Source organism: Coregonus lavaretus, assembly GCF_964263955.1.
Source record: "Coregonus lavaretus genome assembly, chromosome: 11".
NCBI classification, from domain to species: Eukaryota; Metazoa; Chordata; class Actinopteri; order Salmoniformes; family Salmonidae; genus Coregonus; species Coregonus lavaretus.
This window is the reverse complement of record NC_139998.1, coordinates 25902390-25917211: the sequence shown is the minus strand read 5'-3', so window position 1 is coordinate 25917211 and position 14822 is coordinate 25902390. Positions and strand designations below refer to the sequence as shown.

General features: G+C 44.6%; 1 protein-coding gene across 1 annotated transcript in view; it reads left to right on the top strand.

Annotated features, from left to right (window-relative positions):
- Positions 1 to 14822, top strand: part of LOC311136983 (SH3 and multiple ankyrin repeat domains protein 3-like) — a gene marked incomplete at both ends in the record, with an annotated part of 327765 nt that overhangs the window by 237139 nt on the left and 75804 nt on the right. Inside the window, 2 exon segments of the mRNA XM_084171316.1 lie at positions 1537 to 1718; positions 2465 to 2488. Of these exon segments, the coding sequence (XP_084027442.1) occupies positions 1537 to 1718; positions 2465 to 2488 (206 nt within the window).

The window sequence follows — 14822 nt, the reverse complement described above, 5'->3', positions numbered from 1 at the left end:
TGAAGGGTTACGAGTGATTGATACAGCACAGAGACAGAGAGGGAGGGAGAGAGAGAAAGGGATAGTGGAGAGAGGGAAGGGGTAGATAGAGAATGAGGGGTGTACTCACAGACACACTTGACGTGATACCCACAATGTACACACACATGTAAAAACAGACACACATACATTAACACACAGTGGCATTGTGAAAACACATCGATATATGAATTACTGTATAGTATCCATGATTTTGCAGGAACAAAGAGAAAACAGAGATGGAGGGAGGGAGGAGAAAAGCAGCTGTCAGTAGGATGGGAGGGTGAGTGTTGAGGAGACAGACAGACAGCAGTGTGACCCATGGTGGAGCTCACATGCGCGAGCACACACAAAGCTGCAGCAGTAGTGATGAATGAAGACCAGGAGAAGCTGGAGAGAGAGAGAGAGAGAGAGAGAGAGAGAGAGAGAGAGAGAGAGAGAGAGAGAGAGAGAGAGAGAGAGAGAGAGAGAGAGAGAGAGAGAGAGAGAGAGAGAATTAAGCCAAACGGGCCGGTGCTTTATTCCCCCCACCAACCTGTCCCGGGTAGCAGTGGCACATGCACACACGCAGGCAGGCAGGAGGAGATCAATCGTGCTGTGGGGCGTGTGTGTACATGTCGGCTCAGTGTGTTTGCGAAGTGCTGTTGCTGGCGTATGTTGTGCTAGCGGAGATGTAGCGTTAGCAGCAGCGGAGGGGGCAGCCTGCTTGTGTGTGTGTCTGGGAGGGTGTGTGTGTTGGTTAGAATGCTCGGAGAGAGCTGTGTGTGCATGAGTGTGTGTGAGCCGTCAGAGGGGAGGGGAGCCTTCAAGCGCAGTAGCGGTAGCAGCAGCAGGGCTAGCAGCAGCGTCGTCGCCAGTGTGTGTGTGAGTGGGCGTGTGTGTGTGAGGGGTGGAGGGGAGCGGAGAGGGACTCCCAGGAGAAGGAGTCTTGGTCGGGGAGTAGAGACAGCCTCTCTCCCTCTCCTCCACGGCAGGCCCTGGACCTCCAGAGCCAGGGGACTAGGTGGGATCTGTAGCCCAGCCTGGAGCACTGGAAGCTGGGGAGATCTCTCCCCCTCTCTGGAGGGCTGTTCGTGGGAGCGGGAGCTCAGGATATGTGTGACTCAGGGGGACTGCCAGACGGATCTGAGAGACAGAGACGGGGAGGATTCCGTTACCTCTAACCTGCCTTGGAGAGGACGAGGAGGAGAGGAGAAGAGGGGTGGAGGGAGGGGGACAGGGGGATTTTGTGTTTGCTCTATCAGAATAAGAGGAAGAGGAAGAGACAGAAGAATTTAGAGGAGGAGGGTAGGCAGAGTGACCTCTCGTCCCATTACTTTCCCTCAGGGTTTGCTTTGGGACCGTTGACTGTTGGCCGCTTGGACAGACAGCGGCACTTATCCTACAACCGGTCACTGTGACAACTGTCAGGTTGTCGCTGGGTTACTGTCCCCTTGGTGACCCGACCATGTCGGTGACCACAGGCTTCAGCTACCAGCTGCCTGGCATCACCACGGTAACCTATGTGTTTGTTTACAGCCCGGGCACGGTGCAGCGGGACCCCAGCCCCCCCACCCACACCCCCCCTGCCATTGCCGGCGCCCGCGGCCCCAAACGGAAACTCTACAGCGCCGTGCCGGGACGCACCTTCATTGTGGTCAAACCGTACACGCCACAGGGCGAGGGAGAGATCCAGCTGAACCGTGGAGAGAGGGTCAAAGGTTAGTACACTATGACTGTTCATAAAGGGGTTATAATTACCTGTCATGACCTAGTATGACCTCTTTTGACATGTGTATTATGAAACTCTACAGGTCTCAGATTTGGGAAGGAATCTAGAAAGATATAAATGACATATCTCATTCTAGGAAACCACTAGGAAACCAGAAACTTGCCTTGGGAACACAAACTTTTATTCCATCTATTGAATGTGAAAACGATGTGCTGAGTAAGTCTGGGTCTAGTCTGTAGTCTCAGGCAAGGTCAGCCATCACAAGAGTGTGTTACTCTTGTCACAGGTGTAAATGGATGTGACATAAGGTGTGTTTAACAGTAGAGGCACTACAACGCTAAAAGGATGGGTCATCCATACATTATACAGTACAGTATGTAGATAAAGGACACTCCACTGCTTTCATTCCGTTCATGCCTCTGTAATGTCACTTCACCACTGGACAGTGGTACATTTGTCATCTAATGCATCTGAAGTGCTGTCAAAGTCAGTCTGACATGAGCAATGTTTTCCTGTTTCAGTGTGACTTCATCAGCATTGTCATGGGTTGAATGCTAACGTGTGATATATACGCATAAATGCCGTAATGATTTTTAGTTATGTGTTATGTGTGCATATCTCAAGCTAGGATTCAGCCCTACAGGATGTCTATATATTCTTACTCATAATCATAATGGTGCTGTAGTTACGATGTCATTTGTGTGTCTTCTCTTCTCCATCTATGCCTCTCTCCAGACTACAACTCTAATGACATAGAAGGTAAAACGCTACAACATTCTTCAACATGACTGTCACCCGTCTCTCTCTCTCCCAATCACCTCTATATCCAAACCCACCCCTCTCCTTCCCCAGACAACTCTAGTGCTTGGTTGTTGGTTGAGGAGGGAGTGTGTGTGTACAGTCGGTGTGTGTATTCTACATGAGTTTCTACCTATATAAGTGCATGGTCCTCTATTGCCCAATCCCAAATTGACGCCTGGCCCTTACCCCTTATGCACATTTGATAGGTTTTGATATAGGTGGAGGCAATATGGTAACAGCTCCACTGAATGTGTCAACATATTGCTTATGTAGCAGATGAAGATCTGTGAAACTCACTCCTCAGCCTGAAGTGTCTCCACTTGCGCTGCCGAATAGCTAGCGACTGTGTATGATGCTTCAGGAGGGCAGTCATGTGTTTGCGAGGCAGAGGTCCTGGGTTCGATCCTTGGTATGAGCTGAAACAGGAGGAAGTGGTACTTGCTTAGCAAGCAGTGTGATGTCCTTTACACTTACAACTATCAAAGACTGACAGATCTCCACAAGTGCATAGGGGGTAGGGGTTAAATAGAGTTTGAGAAAGAGCATACACTCACCTTATGCTTCCTCCTCAGAGTGATTCTTCTTCCTGTATGCGACGTAGTTTATCTTCCCTCTTCTACGCATGCCAACAGGGTGAAATGTTTGTCTCTCCTACAGGTTCTTAGACACATACACCTTTTCCCGAAAGGCTCAGAAACCGCACTTACCCCTTTGGTATATGATGTGATACACTCCCACCCCTAGACTGTGTGTGTGTGTGTGTGTGTGTGTGTGTGTGTGTGTGTGTGTGTGTGTGTGTGTGTGTGTGTGTGTGTGTGTGTGTGTGTGTGTGTGTGTGTGTGTGTGTGTGTGTATGTGTGTGTGTGTGTATGTGTGTGGACGTGTTTAACTATACTTGTGGGGACCAAGTATAGTTAGGGTTAAGAGTTAGGGTTAGTTTTAGGGTTAGGGTTAAGGTTAGGGTAAGGGTAAGGGTTAGAGTTAGGGTAAAGGGTTAGGGGTTAGGGAAAATAGGATTTTGAATGGAACTGAATTTTGTGTCCCCACAAGGTTAGTTGTACAAGACTGTGTGTGTGTGTTTGATGTTGATGTAAAGTGTTGTTGTTTATTATACCTAGGCAGATGTTGTGCAAAACAACTGCGTCGTGAGTCATGACCCAGTCTGATATGAAAACTGATATGTATAACGTTGACACAGATGTTATCACCCACAGAACTTTCCATCTCTGAGGAACACACACAAGCGCCGTGCACATACACACACACACACACACACACACACACACACACACACACACACACACACACACACAATGAAATGCATTCACTTTTTTGCTCGTTTCCATGCATTGTTCAAGGTTATTCACATGACCACAAACCTGAGAAATGATCATGTATATTATGTCTAGAACATAGTGTTCCATGACAGTACTGTTTTGAGAAAGGGCCACTATGGTGTTACACTATGTTGTCCATGTAAATAGAACACCAGTCCTACAGTGGCAAGGCTATGTGAACCTTTCATACTAGTGGAAGCTATGCTGAATACTGCAGGTGTGAATGACAAAACATGACACTATATGTGGCATGTGCTCACACCTAGGATTACAGTCATGTGGCTCATGCTGGAATTGAACCTACAACCTTGGAGTTGCCAGCACCACACTCAAGCCAACTGAGTCATCTGGCAGTGTTGCATAACACTGACGAACATGACTAACTGAACTTTCCACTTCTCTGTCCGCTGTAGTTCATGGGTGTAAGCTGTATCGAATGCCAATTAGAAATCAAAAATATTTTTTTCACTCTTCAGTTTTGCTAGTTCCCTGCTTTCATTCCGTTCATGCCTCTGTAATGTCACTTCACCACTGGACAGTGGTACATTTGTCATCTAATGCATCTGAAGTGCTGTCAAAGTCAGTCTGACATGAGCAATGTTTTCCTGTTTCAGTGTGACTTCATCAGCATTGTCATGGGTTGAATGCTAACGTGTGATATATACGCATAAATGCCGTAATGATTTTTAGTTATGTGTTATGTGTGCATATCTCAAGCTAGGATTCAGCCCTACAGGATGTCTATATATTCTTACTCATAATCATAATGGTGCTGTAGTTACGATGTCATTTGTGTGTCTTCTCTTCTCCATCTATGCCTCTCTCCAGACTACAACTCTAATGACATAGAAGGTAAAACGCTACAACATTCTTCAACATGACTGTCACCCGTCTCTCTCTCTCCCAATCACCTCTATATCCAAACCCACCCCTCTCCTTCCCCAGACAACTCTAGTGCTTGGTTGTTGGTTGAGGAGGGAGTGTGTGTGTACAGTCGGTGTGTGTATTCTACATGAGTTTCTACCTATATAAGTGCATGGTCCTCTATTGCCCAATCCCAAATTGACGCCTGGCCCTTACCCCTTATGCACATTTGATAGGTTTTGATATAGGTGGAGGCAATATGGTAACAGCTCCACTGAATGTGTCAACATATTGCTTATGTAGCAGATGAAGATCTGTGAAACTCACTCCTCAGCCTGAAGTGTCTCCACTTGCGCTGCCGAATAGCTAGCGACTGTGTATGATGCTTCAGGAGGGCAGTCATGTGTTTGCGAGGCAGAGGTCCTGGGTTCGATCCTTGGTATGAGCTGAAACAGGAGGAAGTGGTACTTGCTTAGCAAGCAGTGTGATGTCCTTTACACTTACAACTATCAAAGACTGACAGATCTCCACAAGTGCATAGGGGGTAGGGGTTAAATAGAGTTTGAGAAAGAGCATACACTCACCTTATGCTTCCTCCTCAGAGTGATTCTTCTTCCTGTATGCGACGTAGTTTATCTTCCCTCTTCTACGCATGCCAACAGGGTGAAATGTTTGTCTCTCCTACAGGTTCTTAGACACATACACCTTTTCCCGAAAGGCTCAGAAACCGCACTTACCCCTTTGGTATATGATGTGATACACTCCCACCCCTAGACTGTGTGTGTGTTGTGTGTGTGTGTGTGTGTGTGTGTGTGTGTGTGTGTGTGTGTGTGTGTGTGTGTGTGTGTGTGTGTGTATGTGTGTGGACGTGTTTAACTATACTTGTGGGGACCAAGTATAGTTAGGGTTAAGAGTTAGGGTTAGTTTTAGGGTTAGGGTTAAGGTTAGGGTAAGGGTAAGGGTTAGAGTTAGGGTAAAGGGTTAGGGGTTAGGGAAAATAGGATTTTGAATGGAACTGAATTTTGTGTCCCCACAAGGTTAGTTGTACAAGACTGTGTGTGTGTGTTTGATGTTGATGTAAAGTGTTGTTGTTTATTATACCTAGGCAGATGTTGTGCAAAACAACTGCGTCGTGAGTCATGACCCAGTCTGATATGAAAACTGATATGTATAACGTTGACACAGATGTTATCACCCACAGAACTTTCCATCTCTGAGGAACACACACAAGCGCCGTGCACATACACACACACACACACACACACACACACACACACACACACACACACACACAATGAAATGCATTCACTTTTTTGCTCGTTTCCATGCATTGTTCAAGGTTATTCACATGACCACAAACCTGAGAAATGATCATGTATATTATGTCTAGAACATAGTGTTCCATGACAGTACTGTTTTGAGAAAGGGCCACTATGGTGTTACACTATGTTGTCCATGTAAATAGAACACCAGTCCTACAGTGGCAAGGCTATGTGAACCTTTCATACTAGTGGAAGCTATGCTGAATACTGCAGGTGTGAATGACAAAACATGACACTATATGTGGCATGTGCTCACACCTAGGATTACAGTCATGTGGCTCATGCTGGAATTGAACCTACAACCTTGGAGTTGCCAGCACCACACTCAAGCCAACTGAGTCATCTGGCAGTGTTGCATAACACTGACCAACATGACTAACTGAACTTTCCACTTCTCTGTCCGCTGTAGTTCATGGGTGTAAGCTGTATCGAATGCCAATTAGAAATCAAAAATATTTTTTTCACTCTTCAGTTTTGCTAGTTCCCTGCTGGTCTTGTTACTGCTAGCCTGCAGTGACCAGTCCGCCTCACAGTGCATAGAGGGGGGTTGGGACTGCCTGGAGAGGCTGTCTCTGTGGATGGATGATCTCCACTTTGATACATAATACATTCCATCTCATCTGCATTGATGAATGGATGAGTTGCTAATAGTTACAGGCCTCATTTCCACTGGGGGAAGAGAGGAGGTGAGGAGAGGAGAAAAGAGGAGAGGGAAAGAGATGAAGCTTGTCTACCATGCTATATTCTTGGGGAGAAAAGCTTTGACAGATGCCAGAGCACATGGCCAGTTTAGATGTGACGGTATGCCATGAAACGATAGGGATAATCATCCCCACACCACACCACACCCTTTGTAAGAATAAAGGTTGCCTTCTACCTTTTACACTGAGAAGGTAGTAAGAGTACTATACACTTTAAACATCAATGCCCTACTTCAACCAGCTTGATCTGTAAGAGCCTGGTTTTGTAGGATGGTGTCCCTGACATACTTTGTTGTTGAACCTCCATTAACTCACTCACATCTCTTCTCCCTTTTATCATACCCATATTATTCTCCTAACACTTTTCCATCCCTTTATCCTGTGACAACAGAGGAACACCTGTATGAGGAACTGAGAGGGGGTAAAACCAGCAGGCCTGCATTCTAACTCTCCTCTCATAGCCTACTGTGTGTTTGTTAGCATACTGTAGCTAGCTAGCCTGCACCCTGTGGATTAGCATTGTGGCTAGGCTAACCCAGTCAGGTGTTTGATGTGTAGGTTGAGTTGAGGTGGTATTTTATGTAGTCTTTATACCAGGGCTGTAATAAAACAGAGTGTATGCATTAATATGGTCTTGTCTTCCTCTGTCCTGCAGAGAACTATGTTTTTCAGGGATCAGAAGGTAAACACAGCTGTATAACTCTACAACCCCCAGGCATATCTACTGTACAATAGAAACCCTTAGAGACGGTTTCCCGGACACAGATTAAGTTTATTCCACAACTAGGCTTCATCTGTGTCCTGAAAACCGGTCCTAATGTTTAGGCGTAGTGGCAGAGGATAGTCATGGTTAGCGCTGTGTTGTAGTTGGTGTGTGACCTGTTATAGTTCTACTGTAATGTTTAAGTATATGACCAGCTTTGTACATCCTTCAGTGTAGTTTGTGCATAGTCCACCGAAGTCAAATTTTCTCGCTTTCATTGTCTGTCTTGGTTTCATTGTCTTTCATCCGTTGTCAGTCTTTTACATGTACTGTATCTTCCCTCTACTCATAATGCTGTGTAGCTGACTCCCAATCTGATGAAGAAGAGCAAGGTACATTCCATTCCTCTCTATAGTTTAGTCTACAGAATGATAGTGACAATAGCCCATTGATGCACATATAGTCTATTTAAGCCTTCCTATATGTGAGTGTACCTCCACCACAGTGTGTGTGTGTGTGTGTGTGTGTGGGGGGGGGGGGGGGGGGTCCATTGTGTGTGTGTGTGTGTGTGTGTGTGTGTGTCTTGATCCATTGGATATGTTAGTGTTGACAATACCCCAGGGGTCTTCCATTCCCTCCACCTCTCTCTCTCTCCTCTCTCTGATGTACTCAGATAGAGGATAGTCCCCTGTAGCTCAGTTGGTAGAGCATGGCGCTTGCAACGCCAGGGTTGTGGGTTCGTTTCCCACGGGGGGCCAGTATGAAAATGTATGCACTCACTAACTGTAAGTCGCTCTGGATAAGAGCATCTGCTAAATGACAAAAATGTAAATGTAATAGCATCACCAGGATGAACACCTGGTGAAGGCCACTTGCTGTCACCATGGAAACAGACAGAAACACTTCTCCTGAAACCTGGTCAAGCCCATAGAGCACACGCACAAACGCATGCACTCACCTAGGGCTTTGGCGGTCATGACATTTTGTCAGCCGGGGATTGTCATGCAAATAACTGCCGGTCTCACGGTAACTGACCATTAATTAACATAAACACGTTTAGTATCTCCTGGCTTCCACGCATAGCCTACAAGCCACTGATGCGGACCTTTGGAACATCTACATTTTAAAGTCTAATAAATCCATTTAATATAGCCTACACCATCACAATAAATAGTAAGAAGAATACAATTGAACATAGCTGAATAAAATAGAAAGGATATTTTCCCCAAACGATTTCTGTGGGAGTGCACATGCTTCATCAGTCTCTCATTCACAATTTGACAAGAACTTGATAGTATTCTTACCCATCAGACTATTCTCAATTTAATCTGGTGTTCATATACTAATATATGTGTGGAATAATTTTTTATTTAGAATGGCCCACAAAACTGCCAAGTAGGCTACACCAATTGTAAAGCGGATTCATGTGCTTAATTTTAAGATTTAAGCAATAAATATAGCAGCACGAGAAATCTTGGATCCTCTTTTCACACGCGATTGTGCAGATTCCATCAAAATAGCTTCCAACACTCTACTCAGCAAATTGGATGTAGTCTATCACAGTGCCATCCGTTTTGTCACCAAAGCCCCATATACTACCCACCATTGTGACCTGTACGCTCTCGTTGGCTGGCCCTCACTACATATTCGTCGCCAAACCCACTGGCTCCAGGTCATCTATAAATCACTTCTAGGCTAATCCTTTGGCCGCCATTCCTTCCAGTTCTCTGCTGCAAATGACTGGAACGAACTGCAAAAATCTCTGAAGCTGGAGACACTTATCTCCCTCACTAACTTTAAGCATCAGTTGTCAGAGCAGCTTACCGATCACTGCACAGCCCACCCAACTACCTCATCCCCATATTGTTATTTACATTGTTATTTATTTTGCTAATTTGCACCCCAGTATCTCTATTTGCACATCATCTTCTGCACATCTATCACTCCAGTGTTAATACTAAATTGTAATTATTTTGCACTATGGCCTATTTATTGCCTTACCTCCATAACTTACTACATTTGCACACACTGTATATAGATTTTATATTGTGTTATTGACTGTACGTTTTGTTTATTCCATATGTAACTCTGTGTTGTTGTTGTTTTTATCGCACTGCTTTGCTTTATCTTGGCCAGATCGCAGTTGTAAATGAGAACTTGTTCTCAACTGGCTTACCTGGTTAAATAAATAAAAATTGAAAAACATGTTTCACTAGGCTCTGTAGTCTATGTGCTCTCCAACTGTGTTCCAGGTGTCCTAGGTCTATAGGCTACGTTTGAAGTTATTTGGCCACTTTAGATGTGATACAAACCTTATCAAAACATATAGGCCTATGATTGGGCATCATTCACAAGTGACAATATTCTCACTCATCAGACTATTCTCAATTTAATCTTGTCTTTACATATACTAAATAATATGTGTGAAATTAGTTTTGATTAGAATGGGACATTATCATGCTCCTGTTGGAACAGGGGCCAGGGAAATAAATACATGTATTCACTTAAATAGCGAATGCAGGACACTTTTCCCACGGTTCATTTTCATGCAAGCCAGGTAGGCTACTCCGGTTGTAAAGCGAAGCAATGTGTTTAATATTAGGAATGTTTAAAAATAAATATAGTAGGCCTAGCCTATAGAAAGCTGATGGGATCGTCCTCTTTTTAATAGAAGCCATCAAAACGCTGTTGTCTCACACAGTTACATAGCCTATAGAAATCTTGCGCAACACGGGTTTATGGGCTCTCATGTAGTGTTTGATTTGATTTTCGATTGAATTTGCATTGATGTCAGAGTGATTAGAGGGACAATAGAGTGCTGAGTACCAGGCCATTAGCGACTGGCAGTTAGCAAGTTTGGTAGGCTACTAATGACCATCAGCAGCATCTTTTACATTTTAGTCATTTAGCAGATGCTCTTCTCCAGAGTGACTTACAGTTAGTGAGTGCATTCATTTTTCATACTGGCCCCCCGTGGGAAACGAACCCACAACCCTGGCGTTGCAAGCGCCATGCTCTACCAACTGAGCTACAGGAGGGCCCCACACATAGCTTTTGTTTCTTATATCCCATACATTACTTTATTGCAGAAATACAATTTGACATAAAATGGTGTTATCTTTTTTCTATATTGAGTGCACACTTCATAGTTTACGTTGTAACAGTCACTGGTATAATTTAAAGGGATACTTCGTGATTTTGGAACTTGTGGATACCATTTTAATGTATCTGTGTCCAGTATGAAGAAAGTAAGAGGTAGTTTTGCGAGGCAGACTGCAGTTTTGGAGAAGCCTAGTTACCGTGACTCAACAGTCACATGGAATTTGACTGTGGTCATGGCTCATAAGTGCCGGTGTGGCGGTAATATGGTCAACGTAACAGCCCTACACTCACCTCACACATGCATACACTCACACATACCATCTTAACACACATAAAAGCACAAACACACACCAACATACCCCATTCCATTACAGGCTATTACACCTCAACACACACAAACACACACACCTCTCGTCTGCATGCCATTGTAAATCTTCCAGACAGCTGTGAAAATCTAACCGCCGCAAATCACGTTGAGATTAGACATTCACAAACATGATTAATGGTCTCAGGCCGTGCCCAGTGTGTGTGGAATATTAACACTGCTATGGCCAGTGGAGGATACCTGGAGCACACACACACATACACACACACTGATCTCAAGGAGAATGCTGTGTGATTTAACCATTACTGCAGTTATACAAGGCCAGGCTCAAACCTTCCACTGGTGCTAATGCTTGGTAAACCTGGACCCTTTATGGCTGAGGGCTTCTCTAACGTGTTGGCACAGAGGCCACAATCTGTGTGTCTGTGTGTGTCTGTGTGTGTGCAGGTGTGTTGTAAGCCTAGGATGTGTTGTAAGCCTTGAATGCTGCATTGTGACAACGCACACACGTGCGCACACACACACACACACACACACACACACACACACACACACACACACACAGCGTTGTATTCCAATTTTGAGGACACAGATGTAGCTGTTGCTGAGACCAGAATGCATCTGTCCGTAACCAACCAACAGGTGCTGAACACAACACAGCACATAAGTTAAATACTCAATTTTCATGAATAACAAAAGCACATTTATCAGTTAAATCCTGCCATTTGGATTGTATAGCCTCAAAAGTTACTTATAGGCCTACCTCTGCTTTTGACACTGTTGTTTTTGGCAGGTGACATTGAATGGCCAGAATACAGTCAGATTGTAGTGGGTAGTGTATTTTCAAGCCTGTTCTCCAAAAATTTATTCCATTGTAATGTATTCATTTTTAAATAGATGTAGTGTGTCTGTGTCTTTGATCTGAAACCTATCACATACACAGTTAGGGACGGCTACACGGTCCACACTTCACTAGGAAGCACTTCGACCTGCATTATGAGACCTGAGAAGGGGGTGGTAGGGATCGAGGAATGTGTGATTGTGTGTGTGCCTCTAGAGAAATTAGAAAGTGACAGGGTAGAGTGGTCATAGTGACCTGAGGGGATAAAGTTTATTAAGACCTTATTAAGATTCATATGTTTGTGTGTGTGTGTGCGTTGATGTCAGTTGGGTCAGTGGCCTGGGGGAAGGACGAGAGTGTCACAGCTGTCCAATCAGAGACGCAGCATGTAGCAAAAACCCGGCCGCGCCCACACCTGCACCCTGCAGACCACACCATCTGTCCCTATATCACACACACAAACACACGCATACACACACACACACACAAACACACGCACACAAACACACGCACACACACGCACACACACGCACACACACACAAACACAAAACACATTTTCACATGAAATGTAATGTGAAATCATGTATTTTTTCAGAGGGTGTACTCTAGTTAGTTAAAGCCTCTTTGCCTGCGTATTTATGCCCAGATAGTGAGCCATAGCAGGGAAAGGGGGATACCTAGTCAGTTGTACAACTGAATGCATTCAACTGAAATGTGTCTTCCACATTTAACCCAACCCCTCTGAATCAGAGAGGTGTGGGGTGCTGCCTTAATCGACATCACGTCATCGGCGCCCGTGGGTTAAGATTTTTACCTTGTCAGCTCAGGGATTTGATCCAGCAACCTTTCGGTTATTGGCCCAATGCTCCTACCCGCCAGAGGGACACAGTGGGACTGTGAGATCCTGTAGTGACTCCATATGGTCTTCAGGCCCTTGCCCTGTGTCAGCCCTGCCCTGCCACTGTTACTGTGACACTGTGTATCACTGAGTGTGTATGAATGTGTGTATGAGATGCACACACACGTCACACACACACACACACACAAACAAACAAATACACAGTCAGTGACTAGGGTTGGGAATTGCCAGGGACCTCACGATACAATATTATCACTGTCACAAGCTGATGTGGATGCGGTGTTGGAGTCAGGCGCAGGACACAGAAGCTCAGTCAAAACGACTTTACTAGTCAACAAGACAATACAAAATAACGGGCCTCAAACACTGGAGGCGAGCGATTACGCAAACAGTGCGTAAATACACTATCAACACGAGTACAAATATAATACATCAACGGACAGGCGGACAATCACACACAACTGCAAACAAAACTAAAGGAAACTTATAGGTGACCTAATCAATACATAATACGAAACAGGTGCACTAACAAGACAAGACCAAACAAACATTGAGACATCAAGCGGTAGTAGCTAGTACTCCGGGGACGACGAACGCCGAAGCCTGCCCGAGCAAGGAGGAGGAGCAGTCTCGGCGGAATTCGTGACAATCACAATACTTACGTGCCGATACGATATGTGTTGCGATTCTCACGATTCTATATTCTATATGTATTGCGATTTGATGTTCCAAACATATTGCTCACCATATGTTTGCTGCAGAGGGACAAGAGAGGGACATGAGAAAACTAGTTTTGATCAGTCATGGAAATAAAAGGGCTGAAAAAAAATTGGCTCCCTATTTAAAAAGGAGATGGATAAAAAGTTATGAAGGAAAAATACTGGAGTGTTGGTGCAAGTACAGCTGACTAGCGCAAAAAAGAATATTGCAATATTGTCAAACATAATATTGCGATATATCGTCAAAAATAAAATCCCGATATGTAACTATCGATTTTTGCTCAATCACTATTATTGACAGTCAATTTCAGTATGTGTGTTTACTGTGGGCAACAGTCTTGCTCCTTAAGGTCATGTATCACAGAGTAAACACCATTAATCAACTGCAGTTAGCACACCTACTAACAACCACACATGCACACACAGATGCACACACACACACACACACACTGATCTATGACTGATCAACAAACATTCTGTCAATGATATTAACGGTCAATACGTAATAACTCAACACTCAATCTCTATCAATCCCTGATGATTGTCTTTTAAACCTGTCAATATAAAGGTGTTCATTCTTTTTGCCAGTTTTATATCCACAGCCAGGCTGTGAAGCAAGAAGGTATACCCACATCGAATGAGCTTCTGTGTGTATTAAGGTGAGAAAGAAATAGAACGATAGACAGGAAAGGTAAGAGTTATTAGGTAGCCTGTCTGTTCTATTTTTGTCTTCACCTGGGGGCCGATAGAATTGGAGAGAAGGAGAAGAAGAAAGATAATAAATTAAATAGAGGGTGAGAATGAAAACCAAAGAGTTTTGCAGATCCCTTCAAGGTTGGGATCCCTCTGAGTCATACTTGGAGTTTTCCTCCCCCCACTACTCCCATTTAGCAGATTCTCTTATCCAGAGTGACTTACAGGAGCAATTAAGGTTAAGTGCCTTGCTCAAGGGCACATTGACAGATTTTTCACCTAGTTGGTTCAGGAATTTGAACCAGTGACCTTTTGTTTACTGGCCTAACACACTTAACCGCTAGGCTACCTGCCGGCCCCTGTTTCTGCTCCCCCTGCTCTCATTCTGTACCTGCCTCAGCTGTCATTAATATATATAAAGCTCCCTTTTTCATACACTCTCTCTTCCTCGACTGAATCGTCTTATCACTCACTCTCTCTTTCTCTCTCTCCCTCCCTTACTGTGTGTTTGTGTTGAATACAGATGAGGTAGGGACTGCACCACTCCCCAGCCCTCTCTGAGCTGAAGGAGCCCTGAGAACACACACACACACACACACACACACAAACACGGCCCCAGTCTCAGGGAAGCGTGACTATCCTTCCCTCCATTCACTTATTCACTCCCTCCTTCATCTACCCTCGTCTGTGCCTCTGGGGTCCACTCCGCTCCTCCATTCTTTCTTCATTCCCCCTTCACTCTCCTCACCTCTAATCTCTCTTCCCCTCTTTCTATTCCTTCTCTCCTCTCTTCTCCTATACTTGTGGTAAGATGAGAGCTGTTAG